Source organism: Physcomitrium patens, chromosome 2 (assembly GCF_059467195.1).
Source record: "Physcomitrium patens ecotype Gransden chromosome 2, ASM5946719v1, whole genome shotgun sequence".
Lineage (NCBI taxonomy): Eukaryota > Viridiplantae > Streptophyta > Bryopsida > Funariales > Funariaceae > Physcomitrium > Physcomitrium patens.
The window spans coordinates 12648669-12673055 of record NC_143411.1 but is presented as its reverse complement, the minus strand read 5'-3'; the positions used below and the strand labels follow the sequence as shown (position 1 = coordinate 12673055).

The 24387-nt window shown below is 38.1% G+C and overlaps 2 protein-coding genes and 1 long non-coding RNA gene across 7 annotated transcripts; 2 read left to right on the top strand and 1 right to left on the bottom strand.

Moving 5' to 3' along the window:
* Window positions 1–12005: 12005 nt before the first annotated feature.
* LOC112294166 (10 kDa chaperonin 1, chloroplastic) lies at window positions 12006–14153 on the bottom strand. The gene is made up of 7 exons (XM_024544385.3): window positions 13953–14153; window positions 13592–13698; window positions 13397–13447; window positions 12997–13062; window positions 12697–12744; window positions 12294–12323; window positions 12006–12171 (listed from the first exon to the last, which is right to left on the bottom strand). Exons 1-7 carry the CDS (start codon window positions 14077–14079, stop codon window positions 12103–12105), a joined length of 498 nt encoding a protein of 165 aa, XP_024400153.1. The 5' UTR covers window positions 14080–14153; the 3' UTR covers window positions 12006–12102.
* A 949-nt stretch (window positions 14154–15102) lies between these two features.
* Window positions 15103–20761, top strand: LOC112292760 (exocyst complex component EXO84B). 5 transcript variants are annotated; one of them, XR_016500523.1, is made up of 10 exons: window positions 15103–16184; window positions 16654–16751; window positions 16961–17570; window positions 17694–18104; window positions 18224–18370; window positions 18510–18863; window positions 18992–19317; window positions 19447–19710; window positions 19944–20073; window positions 20224–20761. XR_016500523.1 is itself a non-coding variant. In XM_090246960.1 (8 exons), the coding sequence occupies exons 1-8, from the start codon at window positions 15999–16001 to the stop codon at window positions 19586–19588; spliced, it is 2274 nt and encodes a 757-aa protein (XP_090103086.1). In that variant the 5' UTR covers window positions 15300–15998; the 3' UTR covers window positions 19589–20510. The 5 variants fall into 5 exon arrangements, 1 of the variants encoding a protein (XP_090103086.1); XR_016500526.1 differs by having other exon boundaries at window positions 15864–16184; window positions 16961–17226; window positions 17422–17570; window positions 19447–20073; window positions 20224–20510; XR_016500521.1 differs by having other exon boundaries at window positions 15343–16184; window positions 19447–20073; window positions 20224–20510.
* Window positions 20762–21293: 532 nt separating this feature from the next.
* Window positions 21294–23467, top strand: LOC149989746 (uncharacterized). Its single transcript, XR_016500519.1, has 2 exons — window positions 21294–21672; window positions 22067–23467. It is a non-coding gene; the product is annotated as an uncharacterized LOC149989746 (long non-coding RNA).
* Window positions 23468–24387: the final 920 nt, after the last annotated feature.

Genomic DNA, 24387 nt, shown 5'->3' with positions numbered 1-24387 from the left:
AGTTAATTATTGTGGTCACACTAGATATTGTATTGAGACTATCATAAGCTATTTTTAAAAAGTCAATTAGAAGGTAAAAAGACATTACAATAGTAGAGTTCAATGAGGAAATTATAGCATGGGAGATATGGGGGAGCAATTCCAAATGGAGGTTCAAATATTGCACCTCTTAAACCACATAGTTACTTTGTAAGAACAAATTAAAGCCTCTAAAACTATGGAGTCGACATCTGCTAGGTTGAAATTGAGTAAACCTAATACATACTTTGAAACTTCAAGATAAGAAGATGTATGTCAATAGCTCTTCAACATACAATAATATGTCCAACTATCTAGAACAAATACCAATAAAGGAATTATATATGCAGTCAATTATTTGAAAAATGTGGTAGTCATTTAGTGGCGACATCGAGTTCAAAACTATGAAGCTCTAGGTGAACTTTGATATTAGAAGGAGTTTGAGATCAAGTTTAGAAATCAATTTTGGTCCATTGATAAAGAGAAGATAGTATGCAATTAGTTGACAAATCTTACACAATCTAGATCGATTTAAGATTATGTCTTTTGATTCAAGTTCCTATATCTTCAAGTTGGCAATGTTTTAGACATAGAGATGATGGATTAATTTCTATGGAGTTTGAAACTATAAGTCTAGCAAAAGATGGAACTAAGGAATTCACAAACGTTTGAAGAGATAATTAGGTATACAGAGAAGGCCAATACTATAGATTTTAGAAATTATGAAGCATGATCTATAGCACGAAATTCTATGCTGCTATCTAATACTATGACACAACAACCAACATCAATGGAAATTGATGCCCTACAAGGATTATTGACACCACAAAGACAACAAATATTGGTGCAAAAGGGATTGTGTTTCTATTGTCAAGAGCCAGGCCATCAGATTGGAGATTGTTTAAAATGTCAAAATTTAATCACCAACAAAATAAGGTAGGTTCATAGTCTCAAGATTCATGAAGTCAATAATAAATAGAGCAAGAAAACAAGGCTTTCCAATAAAGGTGCTAAGAGCCAGTACTAGAAATATCTATTGTCTCTCAAAGATAAATGGCATGGCCTTGAAAAACTATAAAAAAAAAAGTCAATTGGTGCATCTAACAAGATTACTAAGATGACAGCTATGTTAAGTACTAGTAGATTGTAGCTCTACAAAAAATTGCATCTCAACTAAAATTACCAACCAATTTGGAATTAAAACTAAGGTAATCAAGCAAAGAAGTATATATCTTACAAATGATTAAGAGAGCGTATTAAATAAGATAAGTAAAGAAGAAACCATGAGATTGTTTGACATCTACATCTTGAGATAGAGGTTCAAGGTAATAAGGCTAAGAAATGTTGTTATTTTTGGTATGTCATGGCTAAAGGTGAAAAATAAGCAAGTTTATTAGATAGCAACGATAATCTCCTTCAAAGATGGTAGATGCAAGGTGATTCTTTATACCTCCACATTAAGTGAAGAAAATAAATAATCTGCAATCAAAGACTTTCTCATAGCAATGATCTTTATGAAGACAAAAATATAGCATAAACAACTAATATATATGGTGGTTCCAAATCTTGCATCAGTGGTGGAAAAGACAACCGAAGGAATATAATGAGTAGAACAACTCATAGAAGAATATCAAGATGTCTTTCTAATTGACTTACCTAGTAGTATGCATCTTCATTGAGATACCTCCTTTCTAATAGAACTATTGTTTAGAGCCAAACAAGCAAGTTGGCCAATTTATCATCTAACATTAAATGAACTTGAAGAATTGGAAAAAATATTAAACAAACTCTTAGAGAAGGATTTCATTCAAGAAAATATATTATTGTAGAAAGCATTTATATTCTTTTCATTCAAGAAGGATGGTGGACTTTGGCTTTGAATTAACTATCGAGGCCTTAATAAGTAGACTATTAAAAATGCATATCCACTTGTATGTGTGGATGATCTTTTTGATCAACTTTGAGGTGTGACAATTTTTATCAAACAGGATCTTTGGAGCGCATATTAGCAAACACATATTGCAAGAGAGTATATTAAAAAGACAGCATTTTGTATGTTCTATGGACATTTCATGAGGCTTATTTTATCTTTTGGCCTCACAAATGCTCCAACCTCTTTTATAAGTTGTATGAACAAATTATTTGAGAACCTTTTAGACAATTATGTAGTTGTTTTTATTGATGATATCTTCATATATAATAAAATTCTTGAGGAGCATGAACAACACCTACAAGAAGTGCTACATTGACTACAAAATAATCACTTCTATTGCACTCTATCAAAATGTAAACTTTGGAAGTCAAAAGTTACATTTTTGGAATATGTGGTATCCTTCATAGGCATGCGAATGGAGCAAAATAAGGAAAAAGTAGTAAAAAATTGGTCAATATCCAAAGATGCTTTTGAAGTCTACTCATTTTTAGGCCTTGTTAGATATTATTGAGGTTTTATTTGACAATTTACATACATTATTACCTCATTGACAAACCTATTAGAAAAGAATGCCCCATTTGAAAGGAAACTAAAGCAACAAAGCACCTTTGATAAGTTGAAGGAAGCACTCATTACTGCTCCAATATTGCAACTATATGATGTCAATCTTCCTTGTATACTTGACATTGATACTTCCAACTTTGCTATTGGAGCAGTCATTCAACAAGACTTTAATAGGAATCTTCAACCTATGGCATATGAATTATGCAAGCTCAGAAGGACAAAGCACAATTACTTTGCATGTGATTAAGAGTAATAAGCAATTGTACAGGCCAAAAAGATGTAGCAACACTATTTTTTGGAGAAGTCAATGGTTATTTGAATTAACCATCAATTTTTGCTATATAATTTTTATTTGAAAAATATAAAATCACGACATCATTATTGAAAAAAAGAATTACAATTTTTTAATATCCAACTTGAGTACAAGAAAAGACAACAACATATTATGTTAGATAGCTTATTATGGAGATCAAACTTGAAGGCCAAATCAAGAGACAAGGCAAAAGTCACCACTATTAACAGTATCATTTCAAACCTAACCGAACATGTAAAATGGAAGGAAGATACACATTAAGATGTTTATTTTAAGATGATTAATGATTGGTTGAAGGTAGGTGATACATAGTATGAAAATTATAATCTTGGTGATGGCTTGCTCTATTTCAAGAAGCAAATTTCTATACCTAATAGTGCTATATTCTAGATGCGCATACTTTAAGATGGACATGACATCCCAATATCTAAACATCTACAACAAGAAAAGACTCCAGAATAGATCTCAAAGACATGATTTTAGATAGGTTTGGATAGTGATGTTTGAGCTTTTGTATACTCTTGTGAATTATATTAATGTAATAAAGCATGCAACGCAGTGTCTTCTAGATTATTGTAGCCAATTCTACTACCTACGGCATGTTGGGAGCAAGTGACTATAGATCTCATTATATATTTACTACTTATATCTCATAATTATAGTATAATTAACATCTTTATAAATTGACTCTCAAAGCAACTTCAGTTGGCGACAATACGCTCAAATATTGATACTAGAACACTTGCACAGGTCTTCTTTGATATTATCTTTTATCACTATGCATTACCTTGTATCATTGTTTCAGAGCGAGATCCATGTTTCACAAGAAGCTTTTGATAAGCCTTATTCAAGCAACTAGATACATGACTTGTCATGGTTTAGGGTTTAGGATTTAGGATTTAGTGGTACAAAATTCTTTCAAAAGGTTATTTCATCCACAATGCGATATGAAAATCTACACAGAACTTCACCCATTGCTAAGAAAAAATTTGGAGATACCATTGGGAGCGAAACAAGGATATTTTGTATAATTAAAGAGAGATTGATAATAATAGGATATGGATAAGATATTTATATTATTGAGATATATGAATAAATAGTTGGAACCATGCTTGAAAAGTTATGAAAGTTTCTAGAATTAGGACTAGGTTAGTGAATCATGTAGGATCTATCATGGAACATTCTAGAAACAGCTTAAGGCGGTTATCTAGGTAGAATCGACCATAGAATCTTCTAGAAAAGGCTTAAGGTGATTATCTAAGTAAGTCCCACCATAGAACCTTCTAGAGGGAATTTAGGATGGTTATGTAAATAAGGTCCATTATCTAAGAATATTCTAGAAAGTCCATGGTAGTAGAACAAAGTATAAATAGGATTAGCCATGGCCTTTTGAGGCATCTCGTCAAGTATGGCTTTGGACCTTCTCTCTTAATAAAGTTTGGTTTTGCATCTTCTTCTTCAGTTCTATTTTGTTTTATTTCTGATTGCCTAGTTTTGTCTTTTATAGCTTATTCTATTTAATTTTATTCAATTTTATTACAATCTATTTGGTCCTATTTTGTGATGAGATTTTACATGGTTGTGGATTAAAAGAGTCTTAGATTTTCAAGATAGATTGGTCATGTTTTAATTTTAATAAGCTTAAATTTACTAAAATACAATCAAGGATCAAGCTGTGGTGCTCAATTTTATAGAAGGGAGTTTTCTCGCTTGCTCAATTGAAGCATCAACTTTGAGGAGTAATATTAGAGTCACAAAATCAAATTTTATGGCAAAATTTGGAAGATGGATGCCTCTCCAAGTCTTTTTTCTAACAATATTAATAAGATTCAATTTGGAGCTTGCAATGAATTGTGGTATGTTAAATTGTGAAGATGGATGCAACAATAGGTTTAGAAGTACCAACCACCTTTAGGACTTATTTAGATGATATTTTAAGGCCATTAATTAGCTAGTATGGATGAATGATGTGGATGGAGTTTGACAATGAAATTAAATCTCATTAGATGAAAAATTATTTGAATGAAGCTAGGTCAAATTGGATGAATTTTGATGAATGAAATTTTATTTTAAGTAGAAGAAATCTTATTTGTAGATGAAAAATTATTCTTAGATGAAAATTCAATTATTGATGAAAAATTATTTTTAGATAAAGTTTTAAATTTGAATGATAATTAATATTAAAAAATAATTAAAACTAAAATCATATAAAAAAATTCAAGTATATAATCTTTTGAATTATTTAAGTAGGTGTATTATGGTGTTGTTATTGTAAAAGTGTGTTATTTAATCAAATAGGAATCTCAATGGTCTTAAAGTAAGAAATAAGAAGATTTTTTAGCTAATTAATTTACAAGAAAGTAGTGATTTTGAATTAGAAAAAACTTCCTAATAAAAGATTTTATTGAATTTAAAATTGAAGAGTTATTAAAAGTATTAGATGTGATGTGGGATCTAGATTGAGATTATAAAATAAACTCTATCACTTCTCTTTCATCTCTATCAATTGGATATTTAGAAGAGACTTCAATTAATTAACCAATTAGAAAACAAATAGAAGGAAAAATCTATGACCAATAGGAGATATTCAAAAATTATAGCATTGCTAATACATCTAGACCTTCAAGATAGCTTCTAATATCAAAAAAGGAAGCTTCTTCAAGAGAATATAAGATCCTTCATTATAAGTGATTTGCAAGAAAGTACAATATTTTGTCAAATGAATTCAAATATAAAGAAGAAACCTAAAGGCTAAGTAAATATTTCATGTTAATTCCTTTCTTGTATAAAGATGCATCCAATTTCTAATTCTAATTTCAAATTCAAACCTCTTTTTACTAAATACATATAATTCACTTATTACTAATTCAATCTAAGAAAAATTTAGTTCATTAAATTTAACTCTAGATATAAATTTTAAAATATATAAGTCAATAAAAAATTAAAATTAAAAATTAAAAAAATTAAACTAAAGAAACAATTAGCTACTTGTTGTAGTTGCAGTCCTCAAAATCCATATCTAACAAGATATAGATAAGATAAATATATAGATAAATAGAACAATGGAAGTTTTTAGAATTGAGATTAGGTTACTGAACCAAGTAGGATCCATCATAGAATAATCTAGAAAGAATTTAAGCCGGTTATTTAGGTCGAGCCTATCATAGAACCTTCTAGAAAAGGCTTAGGGCGGTTATCTAGGTAGGGCTATTATAGAACCTTCTAGAAAAGGAATTTAAGGCAGTTATCTAAATAGGGCCCACGACCTAAAAACATTCAAGAAAGTCCAGGGTGGTAGAACAAGATATAAATAAGACTAGCCAAGGCCTTTTGAGGCATTTGATTAGGTATGGCTTCGGATCTTTTTTCTTAGTAAAATTTGGTTTTCCATCTTTTTGTTCAATTTTGTTTTGTTTAATTTCTGTTTGCTCAGTTTTGTCTTTCATGTCCTATTTTGTTTGGTCCTATTTAGTTTTGTTCAAGTTTGTTTTGTCTTATTTTGTGATGATGCTTTATATTGCTATGGATTAAAAGGATCTTGGATCTATTTAGATAGTTTGGTCATATTTCATTTGTATCAAAGCGAGTGTTAGACTATTTACTTTTGATAGTGTGTCAATAGTCATCATTTAGTCGAAGGTCAATTATTGTAGTGACATTGGATACTATGTTGAGGCTACCACAAGCTATTCTTAAAAAATCAATTGAGAAGTAAAAAGATATTATAATAATAGAATCTAGTAGAAAAATTATAGTTTAGGAGATATGGCAGAGCAATTTTAGATGGAGGTACAAATATAACAACTCTTTGGTCAAATAGCTACTTTGCAAGGGCAAATAGAAGCCTCTAGGACAATAGAATCGACATCTACTAGGATAAAATTGAATAAACTCAGTATATATTCTAAGACTTTAAGATATGAAGATTTATGTCAATGGCTCTTCAACATGCAAAATTTTTTCTATTTATCTAAGACAAATATCATTGAAGAAATTATATATATAGCCAACTATTTGAGAGATGCAGGAGCCATTTGGTGGCAACATTGAGTTCAAAACTATAGAGCTCAAGGTATATTTTGTGATTGGGAGGAGTTTGAGACTCAGTTTAGGAATCAATTTTGATCTATCAATGCAGAGAAGATAGCATGCAATCAATTGACAAATCTTACACAAGTTAGGTCGATGTAAGATTATGTCTCTCAATTCAAGTTCCTATATTTCCAAATTGACAATATTTTGGAGGCAAAGATGATGGATTGATTCTTACAAGGTTTATAACTTGGAGTCCAAGAAGAGGTGGAGCTAAGGAATCCACAAATATTTGAAGAGGCAATTAGGATTACGGAAAAGATCAATGCTATAGATTTCAGAAATCTTGGAGTACAATCTATAGTACAAAGTTCTATGCTGCTATCTAATACTATGGCACAACAATCAATGCCAATGGATATTAATGCCCTACAAGAATCATTCACACAACAAAAATAACAAATATTAGTGGAAAATGAATTTTGTTTTTATTATTGAGAGTCATGCCATCAGATCGAAGGTTGTCTAAAATATCAAAATATAAGTATCAGCTACATAAGGCAGATTTATAGTCTCGAAATTCACCAAGTTAATAATGAATTAGAGTTTAAATAACATTGAAGACTAGTAATAGAGATAACTAGTGTCTTTCAAAGAAAAATGGCATGGCCTTGAATAACTGTAAAAAGAATTGACTAATGCATCAAACAAGACTACTAAGAGGACAACCATATGAAGTGCTTATAGATTGTGGCTTTATAGAAAATTATATTTCAACCAAAATTTCCCACCGACTTCAAATTAAAAGTAATGCAATCTAAGGAAGAAGTATATATCCTACAGATGACCAAGAAAACATATTGAATGAGACGTGTGAAGAAGAAACCTTGAAATTGATAGACGCCTATGTCTTAAGAAAGAGATTCAAGGTGACAAAACTAAGGTATGATGTTATCCTTAATATGCCACAATTAGAGATGGAAAATAAATAAATTGATTAAATATCAAGGATAATTTTTTTTAAAGATGGATGATGCAAGGTGACTCTTTGCACCTTCGCATCAAATGAAGAAAAAAGACAATCTGTAATCAAAGATATATTTTTAGAAATGAGCTTTATACATAAGCAAATACAAAATAAGTAATCAATATATATATATATATGATGGTTCCAAATCTTGCATCAATGATAGAAAATTCAACCAAAGGGATAGAATGGACAGAGCAACTCATATGGAAATATCAAGATGCCTTTTCAATTGACCTACCTAGTAGCGTACTTCTTAATTAAGGTGCCTCTTTTCAAATAGAATAATTGCCTAGAGCCGAACCAGCAAGTCAATCAATTTATCACCTAGCACCAAGAAAACTTGAAGAGTTACAGAAGATATTGAATGAATTCTTAAAAAAAAGCCTCATTTAAGAAAGGAAATGACTATAAGAAGCACCTATATTCTTTGTACTCAAAAAGTGCAACCATCTTAATTAAATTGGATCTTTGAAGTGGCTATTGGCAAACACTTATTGTAAGAGAAGATGTGAAAAAGTCAGCATTTTATATGTGCTATGGACATTTTGAATGGCTAGTTTTACTCTTTGGCCTCACCAATACTCCAGCCTCTTTTATGGGTCAAATAAATAGATTATTTCGAGATCTTTTGGATAAGTATGAATTCATCTTCATTGAAGATAATCTTATATATAGTAAAATTTCTAAAGAGCATGAGCAATACCTACGAGAAGTGCTATGCCAACTACAAGATAGTTGTTTTTGTTGCAAGCAATCAAAATATGAATTTGGAAGTTGGAAGTCACCTTTTTGGAGCATGTAGTATCCTCCAAATGCATGCATATAGAAGAAGATAAGGTGAAAGCAGTAGAGGATTGGCCAACCTCCAAAAATGCTTCTGAAGTTCACTCATTTTTAGTCCTTCTTAGATACTATTGCCATTTTTTTTGGTGATTTGCTTACATTGCTACCTCATTGACAAACATATTGGAGAAGGGTGCTTCATTTGAATGGAAATTAGAGCAATAAAATGCCTTCGATAAGTTGAAAGAGGCACTCATTACTGCTTCAATATTACAATTGTATGATCCTAATCTTTCTTATATGCTTGCCATTGATGCTTTTGACTTTGCTATTGGAGATAAGACAAGAGTTGATACCATTAGTAGTGTTATTTGAGATCTAACCAAAGAGGCAAAATAGAAGGAAGCTATATATTGAGATGCTTATTTCAAGATGGTTAGTGATCAACTAAAAGTGGATGATATACAATATTAACATTGCACTCTTAATGATGGCTTGTTCTATTTCAAAAAGTAAACTTATATACTTGAAAATACTAAACTCTAGACATAATTAATTGACATAAATCAATCAATATTTGGATATCCAACCAACCTCGTTCATGGCAATAGACAAATAATATCAAGCTGAACTAGCTTCTAGCAAGAACCATGACATGCTATCTAGGCTTCTCCATAGGATTTGTAGCCCCTACAAAAGACATAGCAAATAAAATCGTTCAGAGTATCACTTCAGGACTAAATACATAGAGGTCAAAAAACCTATCCCTTGGTAGAAGGATTATGACTACAAATTAAACTATTCTAGTGATTATTTGGTTCCTTTGTTTTTATTTAGCCACAATAGATACAACCTTCAAAACAGTTCAAGCTCTTACATGCAATTTTATCTAGGGTGCCAAGGTTAGAAAATCCACCTAAGCCAAGATTAGTTGGGCCGAACTCATCCAGACACTAGACTTGGGTGGTGCCAAGGTACTACACCCCAAGCTTCAAACCTATGCACTCATGTCCAGACACTAGACTTGGGTGGTGCCAAGGTACTACACCCCAAGCTTCAGACCTATGCACTCATGTCCAGACACTAGACTTGGGTGGTGCCAAGGTACTACACCCCAAGCTTCAGACCTACGCACTCATGTGTAAGTTGGTAATAAGAAGCCTTAAACGAAGCCACGAACCATGGAAGGTCTTCACTAAATACAATGTCTTAGCTAAATATAACGTCTTAGCTACATACAATGTCAATCATAATAAACCTACCGGGGGTAGTAGGTGGCCAAGGAACATGCACTAGATTATAGCTGGCCGGACACTTCCTCAAGGCTCAACCCCCCTCTGGAGAGTCACCTTCCAGGCTTGGCAAACAATTAAAGCAGGACTACAACAGACCCCTCCCTCACACGCAGCAGAATTAATGCACCAACCGCTATTCAGAAACTCGGTCATCAATCACCCCTTTGGTGATCCGTTTGGTCTCGACCCGAACTCCATATTCTCAACATGGGCAAAAAGGTGCGTCTTCCAAATCAAAGATGTCTTTCACTTACCCTCAGGGCATTGGCACTCCGAGGCTTTCATTAGACGTGCTATTGGATCCTGAACTGCACCGACACAATGGGCAGTGATCTTGGTAGCAATTACTTGAAAAAAACCTAGTCACATTCAATTAGATCCTGGTGATTGGGACACCCTGGCCACTTCCAACATACAAATTGTCCACCATCTATAGCAGCGAACAAGTTCGAGCTGGCAGTGCAAACCAAAGCAAGTAACCAATTGAAAAGAACTCAAATCCACAAATAACACCTTAGAACTTCCCAGCAGGACCCCACATCATGTCCGCATCATCTGTACGATTGGAAACAAAAATTAAGTTTCATTTAATCCCAAAGAATTCTCAATTGAAAACGTGAAAGTAGCTAATGTATGGTTATTCAGTACTGTCACAATTAATCACTTGGGTTGGGATTCAAAGGAATGGGAATGAGGTAAAATTGGAGCCCTCAAATCCTGCAACTTCTTTCAGTATACTACCAAGAGAGGCTACCGACTTAGTCTGCGTAGAATAGTTCACCACATACGAGGCCTTCAAGATCTGGACCGAATGGGATACTCGCTACAACAGCGGAAACAGGTACTTCAGAGAATTTGGCATCAATGGCTTCCACGAAAGATCGCCGCTATGTAGTGGCTCCACTTCACAGGGTTCCCGCGCATCCGACCCAGATGATACCCTCTCCAGTAAGTGCAATCGCCCGAGTCACACCTGAAACTGACGATAACTCATGAAATTTGACTCAAGAAGTGGACGATCTCCTGATGGAAGTAGAAAGAGAACGACGCCTGCAATGGCTGGATTCACCTAGAACAAAGGCAGCAACAACTAAACGAGACGAGACAACGCTACTTCGATGTCGTCCCATATGGTCCGGAAGACCTCCATCGCATATTGGAATCGGCCAAGAACAATCCATCCTGGCAGCATCTTGGCGCTAGAAATATTTGTTGCAACCGGACTACATCTTCAAGGGAACAACTATTTACCAAGAGAGGCTGTTCGATTGCACATCAGCCACAATAGCAGGTGTCAAGTGGCTGTTCGTTTGCACATCAAACCAATGCTCGAATTTGGTTGACGGATTCCTCCGCCAATCTGAAGTTGCGTGCGATAATTTGTAGAGTTTACTAGATCATGTACGACTATTTTCCGTGATTGATTTCCATGCTCAGGAAAGAGCCTTGGCATAAGTAGAATAATACGACTAAGGGCTAAGTTGTTGATTGTGGTGGGCTTCTCGTAGCAGATCGGAATCTGAGAGAAAAACAATAACTCAAAAGGAAGGCCATTTGAAGTTGTCTGAACAAAAGCTTCGTTACTTCCATGTCCGAACCACTCACTGAGCATATATTTTTGGCATCGACCGGTTGATTTATTTGCTCTTCTAAGCTACCACATGGGCTTTGTGGATACGTCATTCGCATCATGGTGAAGAGTATGTGTAGAAGCCAGGTATTGATCGGAACAACCACCGAGATGATACAAGTGCAGTAGACAACATTCACCTGTTCTGCACTTTTTGCTTTAAGAACCTCAGTTTGACACGCCAACATCGGTTAACATTCTACAATCAGTACGTGGATGGTGAAACCGACACGAGACCAGCAACCAACAACGCTAAATTGATAGTGCACGTTCCTTGTATCTGACTTACATCATCTCTGAGACTAGTACAAAACCCAGAATAAATAAGTAAAAGAACGCGCTCTACCACTCAAACTATTCATACAAAAAGAGAGTATCATCCAGAGTCAACAAAGCGAGAAAAGTGGTTGTTATAATTCTGTGCTCATCTAATTAGAATGTTAAGGCTAAGGTTCAGAATTGCCTCTAACAGCCCTACAAAATTTGGGAAAACAATTCTGGTAATCACTGAACGATTGCTAACAAATCACCACTGCGACAGAAGCAGAGGCGGTCCGATGTTCCCAGGTTAATCTGCATGCGGAAAAAACAAAATGTCAGAAGCTTTCAGGTTTGACAATACGCTTCTGCACCATTTATAATCATAGGCAGAGAAATATGAAAAATATAGGTGAACTAAGTGATTGAAATTATACCTCATATGCGTTGATATCTGCAAACATGACCTGCAAAAAGTAACAATTCCAACATAAAGTTCGATGAGTAAGCCTTCAGTTTTGGATTTTCGGCATGATATTTGAAAGGAGAAACTGTATTATACTTCATTCAAGGGTTTAAACAAAACAAATTGTTTACTCTAATAAACATCCAGTTGTAAAAGACCTTACATACTTCGGTTTCCCTCGACGCAGGTTCTAAGTAAATCAAATCATTAAAAACCTGAATAAAAACTAGTTCAAGCCAAAAGCATAAGGATGAAGAGATAAGATTGGTTTCATTTCCAAAAACGCTTCCAAACTCAACCAGCCTATGAGAATTCTGAATACAATTCATGCCAGCGGCAGACGGTGATAAAAGCGGGTAGTAATTGAGTATTACCCTTTGTCCCTTTTCTACTTCATTGACTTCCGACCCCGCAGCAATAATCTGCATCAAACAAAAATTACATTTAAAATAGAAGCTTTCATCCATACGAAATGCATAAAGTTAGTAGCAAATGAACTGAGAAACTTAAGATATTCAGAAAAGAGTATCACACTTCGCACGCCAAAATAGATGTACTATCTGACAATTAGGTAGAATGAGTCCCGACCTTTACTTCGTTTCTCCTCCTAATCGTAAGTCACTGAATGAAGACCAAGACAAAAAAACACTGCAGAGATCAAACACAATAATTACCTCGCCCTGTAAAAATCGGTCGTATTTGACGGCTGAACTCGGAAGTAACACCCCTCCCGCAGATGTCTGCAAACAGATGGAAGCGTCAAACATATTTCTTCACAACGCTGCAATTTCAATATTAACAAAAAGGCCACCAGTGATGGTATGATCCCAGCAACAGTATCTTAGGTCGAAACTTACAGCCACCTGATCATAGCTTAGATGATCAAAAACTTCTACCACAAAATGGCAAAAAATGAAGTGCATACTTCTACCTAAAATGCAACAACTATGAGTATGACAACCCGAGGAGAAAACATTGCTCGCGCAAATCAGAAGGAGTGTAGCGCGTGATTTTCGAACAGTACAGAACATTAAAATTCACAAGTGTAGAAGTCAAAATTGGAATTTGACTTACAGGAGCTAGAGCATCAAGACGAATCAACACTCGGTCGGCCTGAGGAACAATCTGCGAATACAGCACCATTATTAGCGAAATGCGGGTCCTCTCCATTGACAGCAACACTGTCACTACATCTTTTCCTGAAGACTCCAAGGGTGAACGCAATGCAGCAGCAACATTAATGCAACAAAAAAAAACGGAGGCACAAACCTTTCCAATGTCCACCTCCATTGCGGCCTTCACTGACAACCTACTTGAACTAGAAATCGCCAATCTTCCTCCAACTTTGTTCGCCTTCAACATGGAGCCATTAAAACCTGACAACAAATTCATAATGAGCAACTACCGAACGCAAGCATTCAGATATGTAGAAGATTCTTCCAGAAGCAGTTGAAGCCCAACCTTCCCACTAACTAAAAACCCGACAACATAACCAGAGTCCAATACCAGAACCTTAATCCACACCATTGAACCTCTGCAAATTCTCACAAAACCTACACCTACACTTCCGACAACGAGAAATCCACATAACCTCGAAGAGACATGAACATAGAACGGAGCTTCGCAATACCAGAGAAGGCAACGGAGGTCCTGGATGCCAAGGCAGGGCAGGCAGCGGACGAGCGCGCAACTGGGCACTTCTGCAACTGCGAGGGGGTTTGAAGTGCAGAGCTCGCCATTGCTGCGGTGGTTGCCATAGCCACGATTAGGGAATGCAACAGGAGAAAGCAAGATCCAGCGGCGATGGAGCGCAGAATTGGCAGATTATGGGGAGACGGTCATGAGCAAAGCGATGTCGAAGGGAGGAATTAAGATGAGCCTGCGGAGGGTTCTGGAGAGGATTGGGAAGATGAGGCGCTCACATTGGAGGTTTCTGGAGAGCCCCGGGATGGATGGATGGATGGATGGATGGATGGATATATGTATATACGGATGGATATAGCCATCTCCATAAGTGGATGACATCCGTTAGTTTTTCTCGTCGATGACCATCGTCGTAAACTTTACAGTCCCATGAATTCATTCATTCATCCCCTGAATCCCCTATTCGTGTTTTGTTTTGATCTTCGTCTTTGTACAATATTCTTTTTGTAGTTATGTACATTAGTTTAATTTTCATTAACATCTATTCTATGGCATTTGTAAGTTACCAATTCCCAGTGGATTATAACGTTCCAAAATGATATCTCAGGATTTTTGGTTTTCTTAATTTTTATCTTAACAGTGTAATATTTTTATTATGTCTCTGTATTGTACAAGAGATCCTCGTTCATTAACTAAGTGTGGTAATGCCAACCGTTTGAATAACCAATGCAATGTGTAGATAAGATAATTCTTGCATGTGAAAAATAATGTGGTTCTACTTTCTAATCCTTTTGAATAAAAACATAACAGGGGTGTTTATTTTGTTATGTGTATGTACTTCACCTTTGTAGCTATACTGTGAAATACTGTGAAATACTGTGAAGTTTTTTAAGTGTTTATTTTGTTATGTGTATGTGTAATATGTTAAAATTCTTTTTTAAGGGCAATATTATCTGACAGAAAGTATTTGGGGTTGGGTCCAGATCCAATGGGCAGGAGGTGCCAGCAATCAGTCCACATCACCAACAGGGCTCCAACCACCCAACCCAGCCCGTCAGCCTCTCCCCGTGATCGCCCAGCCGCACACACGCCAGTCAAGTGAAGAGGAAGCCATGGTCCTTGCAAGCAACGCAGTCTTGTTGCGCTTCCAAAATTTCACAGGAAAACAACAGAAATTTTGTTAAGAACAATGGATTTAGACTTTTCGAGGAGTAGGTGAATCAAAAAACGAAAATTGCGAAAGAATTGGTTCAATATCCAGTTGGCATAGTATGAAGTTGTGTCGGTGGAAGAAAGGAGAAACGCTGCAGTTGGTAACGCCACTGTCGCGTTGCCTGATGGGCCTCCTCCTCCTCATCCCATAGAGTTGGACTGGCGACGCCTCCATTTCCTCACCTCGGCTGTGTACTTGCACCAATCTGCAGGACCTGTCCTGCCTCCCTTTGCAGTCGCCGTGAGGACCCAGCTCGGATGCGTATGTTGCTGAGCCCAGCTCGCACCTCATTGCGAAGTGGTGGTGGCCTTCATTCCTCACGTCTCCTCGTGAGACTGAGACGGGCGCGCCAGTACATGGGGGCATGCAAGGAGTGCGGTTTTGGTTTGTATTTGGGGTTTCGAGGTTCGGGTCTCGGATGCGGTGATCAGAAGTGGCGCCTGCCGGAGTTGGTAATGGGATGGGTATGAGGACATGGATTGGGAGTGTGGGATGCAGAGCAGGTTCAGGGGAGAGAATTCGGAGGCTTTTCGTCCATTCGGTGTGGATAGTGAGAAGAGTTTTCTGAGGTAGTTTTCTGCTTCTTTTTCTTCGTATGGAGGTCCAATCGGGGAGCTCTTGCATTTTGGGTTTTAATCGAAAGTTGGTAGCGCAGAGTTTCGGTTCGGATGGATCGTGGCGATGGATTTAGATCAGTGCCGCAGTTGTTGCATTCCACGCATGGGTATCGAGGCTCTATAGTGTAGTACCCGGAGAATCGAAGTGCGAGCGTGAGGGTAAGGTGGTGTTGAGAGTTAGGACATTAGTCAGACCACTGTAATGGCGGCAGCAAAGCCCTCTGTAAGATCCCGGAACCTCGGTCCATCGTCCAGGGCGCCACCTCCACCGAATGGGAGGTCTACTTATGATGCTTACCGCGATGAGCAGGAAAGAGATTATGGGAAGAAGGATGTCAGTTCAAAGTGCTCCGCAGACCCTTACAAAGGACAATCCTTGGGCGAGAAGGTATGCTTACTTGTCCTTGTGCTCACTTCTCAGGAGCCCTGCCTTCGAGGAAGCAGTAACGAGGATTAGTATCCTGTTCGCTAATGACTATATTGTGGAATTATTGATGCTGCGGCTGGCAAGTTCGGACTATGGACTGGCTTTTGGTTCGACATATGTGTGTGATAGATTGATACATAGTCTCCTTAGTGCTCGAAATTTCGTATTGTACTGCTTTAAGTTCAGTGCATTGATAATTTTTTTGCATCAGCTTGCAACCAATTGCGACTTTCTCCAGTATATTCGACAATACAGTCAACCAACCCACGTTCTAGTTGATTGTTTTTCATTTTACTACCAACGGGTCTAAGACATTGATTGCTTGAGTTCTTGTTTACTTAATGTGTCTGGATGGTGTGAATGATGCTCTGCAATCAAATGCTCTGTTTTCTCAGTATAAATGTGTTCAAATTTTTTAATTGATTCACAGGACATTCGGAGGATGTGTGAGGAGCTCATGGACTTGCAGAAGATACATCAAGACGACATGAGAAAAAGTGTGTTTCAAAATTACACTGTATTTATCAGGTGAACACTCACTCCTAACTGATAGACCTTGGCACTAAGAAAAGTCTTCTTTTGAAATTTTTTGAGGCAACCTTCAGCCAATCTTGGAATATGGATGCTGCGGTCTGTTTGAAATATGCTTGCCGCAGCTCTTACAAAATTCTGTGTTATTTGGAGCTGGCTTAAGAGGGAGGAAACTGACGACATTGTCTGTCTGTTCGGTTTTGAAGTACATCGAAAGAAATTTCAGACCTAGAGGGCGAGATCACGGCCATGAGTAATTTACTCCACTCCCAGGCAGCTCTGGTCCGCACTGTAGCTAAAAGTGCGGCTTCAATACTGTTAACCTCGTCTGGTGGCACTCTTGCAAAGGACTATCACCAAGACGACTCAGAACTCACAGATGCGGTGAAGCGAACAGAACTTCTCCCGGATATGTTGGACATGCTCCTGGCAGAAAGGAAGGTGGATGAAGCACTTGCTTTGCTTGGTGAAGGTGAGTCTCTGGTGTCAGAGTTCGTCGATGGAAACGGCGGAGCTGAGGGTTTGAATGAATATGTTATCAAGCAGTTAGAAAATGCTTTGGCAGAGCGTAAAGCAAGGTTGGCTGCTTATTTATCCGAAGCAGTGCAACAACCTACTGTCAGAGGATTGGAGCTCAGGTCTGCAATTTCTGCTTTAAACAAATTAGGTGATGGGTCCAGGGCACACACGCTCTTGTTGCAATCCCACGAGGATAGGTTGAAGCACAACATGAATTCTCTGCGACAGAGCGGAGCCTCTTACGGAGGTGTTTACACAACTGCCGTTTCACAGTTGGTCTTTTCTGCTATAGCTCAGGTGAGGACTTTCTCAACACAGATCTCCCCTGCAGGAACCAAATCATCTGTAGGTGTCTTGAGGCAATTATCTGTTATTTTATCTTCTAGCTGAATCTCATGTTTTGTTCGAATGTGATTGCAGGCTTCAAGGGATTCAGCGACTGTGTTTGGTGAGTTACCTTCATATGCCTCTGAGCTGGTCCTCTGGGCGAGGCAGATTACTGAAATGTGCGCTGCTGTTATCAAACGAAATGTGTTGCTGACATCTGCAGCAGCCGGGGGACTGCGAGCAGCTGTTGAATGTGCTCAAATTGCTTTTGGACATTGTGCATTGCTGGAAGATCGGGGATTGACACTGTGTCCTACGCTCTCGAAGCTCATACGACCCAGTGTAGAACAGGCCACGAAAGCGAATTTGATGAGCATAATTGAAAGTGTGGACTCATTGGCTGTAGCTGACAGCTGGACTGTGGATACTTCCCCTCAACGGGGATTACGAGGATCAAATATCACATTGACCACCAGTGGCCATCGTTTCTTATACCTGGTGCAGGTGAGAGTTTCAGCATCGTCTTGTTACAGTCTCTTTCCAATTTCAACGATTTGAACCTTTAATCTATGTGATCTTGAAATGATCTGTGGCATTTTCCGGCAATTTTTCTCATTGATCAGGATTTTCTGGAAGATATGCCACCTCTTGTCAGCATTCAGTTGGGAGGAGCAGCCCTTGAGGGTGTAGCTGCTATTTTCGAGCAATATATCGATATTCTTATTAAGGCACTCCCTGGCCAAGAGCACGAGGAGGAAGGCAAACGGAAGGTTATCTTCTAACCGAGTTTCAAACTTAAGGTAGCATATTAGAAATGGTTGTCTAAGCAATCAATAGTCTGTAGTCTCACCAAGTTATATGGTCATTCCTCACAAGTTGGATTGTATGTCATTGTATTTTCTTCTGCAGGTTCGGGTGGCTTCTAACGAGGAACAGCAGTTGTTACTACTGGGAAATGCTACAAGTCTTGCTGACGAGATCGTGGCAATCGCAGCTTCTCAAATTTTTCCAGGTGGCTCACAAGTTTTAGATTACAAGGCTCCCCGCTCCACTACAGTGGCAGCCCGGTCACCTGAACTCAAAGACCTGCGGCGCCTGCTTCAGACTCACGTGGAGAAACTAAAATTTTATCTCTGCAATGAAATAATTATAGGCTTATGTTATGATGAGTATGGAAGCAAGCTAAGTGCAGCAACTTATTTCCAGATTGATTCCGACATGCCCAGATGGCAGGATGGCCCCATGCCAACAGCGCTTTTCCAGGTATGTTTTTTCGTTTTTTTTTTTTTTTTTTTTTTTTCGTTTTAAGAATTATTTGGACGTCTCTCTGATATGTTCTTTACACCAATAGCGCTCACGTAATTCCTTTTGACTTGCACTGTGGTGTGCAGTCCTTGTTTCACAAGCTTATATCTATCCAGCAAATAGCTGGGGATGTGCTAGCTGGGAAGGAGCGGGTGACACAGCTGTTCCTCATACGTCTTACTGAGACGTTTGTAAAAGCATTGAGCACTAGTCCCGAACTTTGGGAGATGATTGAAGAGGAGCCAGGCAACCTAGGACCTCTTGGCTTTCAGCAATTTCTTCTGGACATGCAGTTCCTTGCTCTGGTTGCAAAGAATGCGGGATTTTTGTCAAGGAATGTGAATCAAGCCATCTCGCAGGAAGAGGAGCGAATGAAGGAAACATATATTATCGGTGGTGCTGACCTTGAGAGGTCTGTCATCGTGCTGCCACGTAGCTCATTATTTTAAGCATTACTGACTTTTTTATTATTAGTCCGCTGTATTTGTATTTCCATCCCCTTAATCGTGCTTAGGTCTTATTCATGTGCTGTGCAATGCAGTGTCTTGCCGGATCCCGAATGGCTACAGGGTGCAGTCCTCGACAATTTCAACAATCTTATGGATCAGTGGAGAGACAGGATTGGTTTTGCACCTCGGGATGTCAGTGATATTCAGTCTGTGTCATCAATGCGTTCAGAATGAGGTGTAAGGACTGAGAAAGTCCAAGTCTATGTACTCGCGTACATATAATCACGTCTCCTGAGTCTCGAAGACGGCGCTCCTGGAGGCTTGTTTCGATGACCATCAGATACAATTCACTTCTGGTATCAGTGCATCTTTGCTGCCGTAAAGCTTCGGAATGAGTAGAGATGGAATTCCTTGGTATTGCTGGAAGAAGGATTAAGAAACTAAACGCGAAAGACGTTGTAGGCATTCGCTTTCATGTCTTAAAAGCTCAAGTCTTTGCTGCCATCACTCCTTAATTGTGAACACCAGAAAAGTGCTCTGATGGTCGATTCTTTATCCTTCTCTTTAAGGTTAGCTATTGGATGGTCAGGTTTGATGTTGGTATCAATAGAAAGTACTTTTTCGCCACTCGGGTGAGATGTTCGTGGCGCGGAGGACTACAAGGAGTGGCGAAAGGGGCTCAAGATACTCTAAATTCCTCACCGTACATTGATGGTCTAGTAAGTTCTCCAGCATTTCCTGCAATTAGGCAGTACCAACTTCTAAAAGTATTCGTATGATGGAAACACTGTCGTGTTCACATGATTGCATGGTATAACTTACGTTGTTTATTTACACCTAAGTTTCATTCTTCTGCTTTTCTGCGGCAGGCTGTCAGGAGAACTATACACACAAGCTCTTCCATGTCTCTGTAGAGAAGTTTGCGCTACTAGTATGTGTTTATTCAGTAACAGTGACCCACATGTGCATAAGTCATTTCAATGCTTATCTACGTACCATCAATTTCTACATGCATTAGAGTTAGTGAACTACAGCTTGACTGTTAGTAGGTTGTAAGGGTCTACATTCCGTGCCTAGATGAGGTAACTACAACACAAGAATGCTGTATCACGTAATGAATTATTTAACTCATTTGCAAATGAACTTGTTGTTGTAACTAGAGTTTTGAGATGTTCCAATCTATACGCTTATGTCAAGTGAAGTTAAGTCATTACTCTTCTTTACGAGAGACTAGCAAACTAGTGACTTGGAAGTTTCAAAAGTTTCGGAAGCAGGGATTCTACTCGTTTCGAACATAGGCGATATTTTAAAGAAAACTTATTGATTGATTGGTATTAGGAGCTTAGCTGTACTGTTCAAAAATCAATATTCATTCATTTTGAAAATAATAAAGTTTAGCTTGATGAATATGAGATGTTTATGTTAAATGATTCATTATTTAACAATATTGTATCATTTTAGTGCCTATTTTGCTTACCAAAAAGTTAAAAAGATAAACAAAAATGAATCACCATCACAATGCATGTGTATTGAAGTAGAATATAAAACTAATGCTCAAAGTGCAATTGACCCTTATTTTAAACAACCAAAACATTGTGTACTTCACAACTTTGCAAAAATTTGTTTCGTCCTTACTTCCATCAAGTCTTACAGAATCAGGGAATTTTGAAGAAAGAAGCAAGCGGGATTGAACCACTGATCTATTGGACTGCAGTTGATTGCTCTACCATTGAGCCAAATACCCCACCGGGGTTAAAATAATGTAGTAAAAGTAACGCGCAAATACTTGTGAAACAGGCAATTGACCCTGTGGTAACGCGACTGGTCGCAATAGTAACACCTTTTTTACTTGTCATCCACGGCTCTGTCCTTTCCCCCTGGAGTCGGGTCCCGAGAGGTAGGGTTATTCTTGAGCCTATTCTAATATTAGGTTAATTTATAGTGCCCTCGTTCGATTCCCTCGCGGTTGACCGTGTGTCTATGCCATGGCTGTTTCTTATCGAACACGCACTTGTTACACCAGTTGTACCAAAAGATTGGTGATTGCAGAATTAACCATGAGGTGTCGTCGGAGACCTTAATTGAGTGGGTAAAGTCCGTCGTTGGATGGGAGTTGCAGTTGAGTGGGTCGTAGAGGACGTCATTCCAGCAATTGAGTGGAGTGAGTTGTGCGGTCCCATGGAGCTCATTGTATTTTTTCCACGCTGTGTTGATGTGAAGGCACTCCCAAAAGGCGTGGAGTATCGTTTCGATGGATTCGTTGTTACATTGTGAATAGTGGCCATCTTTTTGCATCACCTGTCGCCATGCTTTCACAAGTATGCCCCTAGCTAGTACTAACCACTGCATTGCCGAGACCTTCTTGAGAATCCACGAATGCCATAGGGTCAAGTAGAACTATTTTAATTCCTTGCGATCAATATTGTAGGTTTTGAGAATTGTTTCCTCTTTCCGGGGGACGGCTTTCTTTTGGCTCTATTGTCTATAGCCTCGCTTTGTGGAGTAGTTGTAAATGTTGGTCTGTGTTAAGACGCCATGTTGTTTCCATATCCAATCAGCTGGATCAAGAGGGATGTGTTGAATAGGCTTGTCCCCGGCGAGCCAGATTATGGTGTCCTTATTAGGTTTGTCCAGGGGATTGAAGTCCTTGAATATTCTGGTCGGTCTCGTTCTTGTTATGACCCTGTCGCGCTTGATCTCCTTGTCTCTTAGGTAGATGGGCCGCTGCTGACTACTTCGAGCTCTTTTGAGGAGTGCCTTCACATCAACACAGCTCTTTTGAGGCTGTGCCTTGATCCTGAGTATATAGAATATTCCAATAATAGGACCATTTGTATCCGGTGTCCACCATTTTGTTGGTGCATAGGCTTGTGCCTCACTTGGGTACTACGACATGCTTTCTAGTATGTTGGCGCGTTGGTCTTCTACTTGTCGGCCGCCTATGTTGCAGTGTGGCGGTGTTGTGCCATTCTGCTGTGGTTGGGTTCCATAGGTCTCTGCAGGTTTTCAGTCCCCAGCCAGCCCATAAGTGGTATCTGTCTGCTGTGTTGTGACCCCATGTGGTGCCATCTCGAGCTCAAATTAGGATGTTGTTAAATAGAGGTTGTTGTATGATTTCGTCTTTGTATCGTGGAATGCATTGTTGTAAGCCAGTTTGTAATTTTTGTTACACTTGTCTCGTTTTAAGCTAGAGATGCAAACCTGTATTTGTGATTGAGGCTTTGGCTCCCATAATTTTGTGAGGACTTGGATACCAGGCTCCACCTCTGCGGTATTACATTTCTGTAGCGCGGTGCCAAAGTAAGACCTTCTAGGGCTCTGCGCCTGGTGCCATACCTCAATCCATCAATTTTGCTAATAGTGCCCGTGCATGTATCTCAGGATTGAATACTTTGATTCTGCCATGTGTAAGTGGCTGAATTGCATTGTTCTATTGTACCTTGGCGCATGTGATTCCTGTGGTCATGCCCAACCAAAGATAGTTTCTCATGAGTGCTCAAATTTGTATGAAGATTTTTGTCTAAATGCTTGAGCATGAGACAATGTACCAAATGGATGCGAGGATTACTTGATTGATGATCATTGTTCTTCTTGCAAATGAGAGCTGCTTGGGATTCCATTTGATGAGTTATGTAGTTATTTGGCATAGGATTTTGGCTCCATTTTTAGCAGGGGATGTGTGGAAACCAATCGAGAACCCAAGATATAGCACTGAGGAGTCTGGTCTGATCCAAGTGAGTCCTTGCTGACGTCCCTAGTCCAGGTTATGTGGTCTTGGTGAAGCCCATATGGCGGCAGTTTTGTTCCAATGTATTTTTGCCCCCCAAACCTGGCAATAAGTGTCAAATACTCTCTTAGTTCTGTTTAGGTTTTCTTGGTCTCCTTTTAAGAACAGTGATGTGTCATCGGCTAACATGGAGTTGGTGTGCCTCGTTGAATCATGTAAGATGATTCCTTCCACCTTGTGTTTGTCGTCGTCTAGTATGTATCTTAGAGCATCAGCTGCAAAGAGGAATAGGAATGATGTGAAGAGGCAGCCGTGGCACTTAGATCTTTTCAATTGGAAGAATGTGCTTTGTTTCCTATTTATCATGATCAATGCTTTTACTTCTATGCTAAGTGCCATTATCCACCTTATGTTTTTGGGTCATGCTTGGAGGAAGGTCCAACTAATACGGCCATACTAATATGGTCCAACTAATATGGTCATAGGCCTTCTCAAAGTTTAGTAGCATCATTACTAAATCTTGGTTGCTCTTTTCTGTCTAAGTCATTGCTTTATTAGCAAAGAATGTATTATCGTATATGCATCTACCCTTGATGAAGCCTGTTTGACATTTATGAATTCATTTAGGTAAATTTGGAACTAATCTATTGGCCAATATTTTGGCTATGACTTTGTATATTACGTTGAGAAGAGAGATAGGTCTATAGTTGGAAAGTAAAGAGATATCTCTTGTTTTTGGAAAAAGTACTATGTTATTGGTATTGAGCCCCTTAGAGAGTTTATTCTATGAAGACCTCTTTGATGAATTCATCTATATTTGTACTTATATCTTCTTAGCATGCTTGAAAGAATTCTATTGGAATCATGTCTATTTTGGATGTTTTCCCTTTCAGGAAGTCTTTCATGGCCATCCTTACTTCTTTCATTGTTATATCTTCTTTAAATTCTGAATTTTGTGCTTATATAACCAATTTAGGTTTATTAACACAATTCAAAATTCAAAGAGTTTATAGCACAATTATTCAAAATTCAAAGCGTTTGTAGCACAATTATCCAAAATTCAAAGACTTTGTACCAATGTAGCCATAGCACACACTCATGGTAATACAATTCAGAATTCAAAGAGTTTGTACTTTGAATAATTGTGTTAAATTTATTGATGATTTATGGATGAAATTTTGTAAATAAGTGATGATTATTGTGTAAAATCCATGTTGCAAGTTTGAGTTTGATCTAACCATTTTTTCAAAGTTTATTGAAGCTCAAACATATTGAGGTCTGAGGAATTGGGGTTTAAAAAACTAGG

Coding starts and splice junctions, on each gene's coding strand:
- LOC112294166 (XM_024544385.3), bottom strand. CDS start 14,079: ATGGCAACCACCGCAGCAATGGCGAGCTCTGCACTTCAAACCCCCTCG. Junction 13,699..13,952: donor GACCTCCGTTGCCTTCTCTG/GTATTGCGAAGC, acceptor ATTTGTTGTCAG/GTTTTAATGGCTCCATGTTG. Junction 13,063..13,396: donor GTCTTGATGCTCTAGCTCCT/GTAAGTCAAATT, acceptor ATCTGTTTGCAG/ACATCTGCGGGAGGGGTGTT.
- LOC112292760 (XM_090246960.1), top strand. CDS start 15,999: ATGGCGGCAGCAAAGCCCTCTGTAAGATCCCGGAACCTCGGTCCATCG. Junction 16,185..16,653: donor GACAATCCTTGGGCGAGAAG/GTATGCTTACTT, acceptor ATTGATTCACAG/GACATTCGGAGGATGTGTGA. Junction 17,571..17,693: donor TCTTTTCTGCTATAGCTCAG/GTGAGGACTTTC, acceptor ATGTGATTGCAG/GCTTCAAGGGATTCAGCGAC.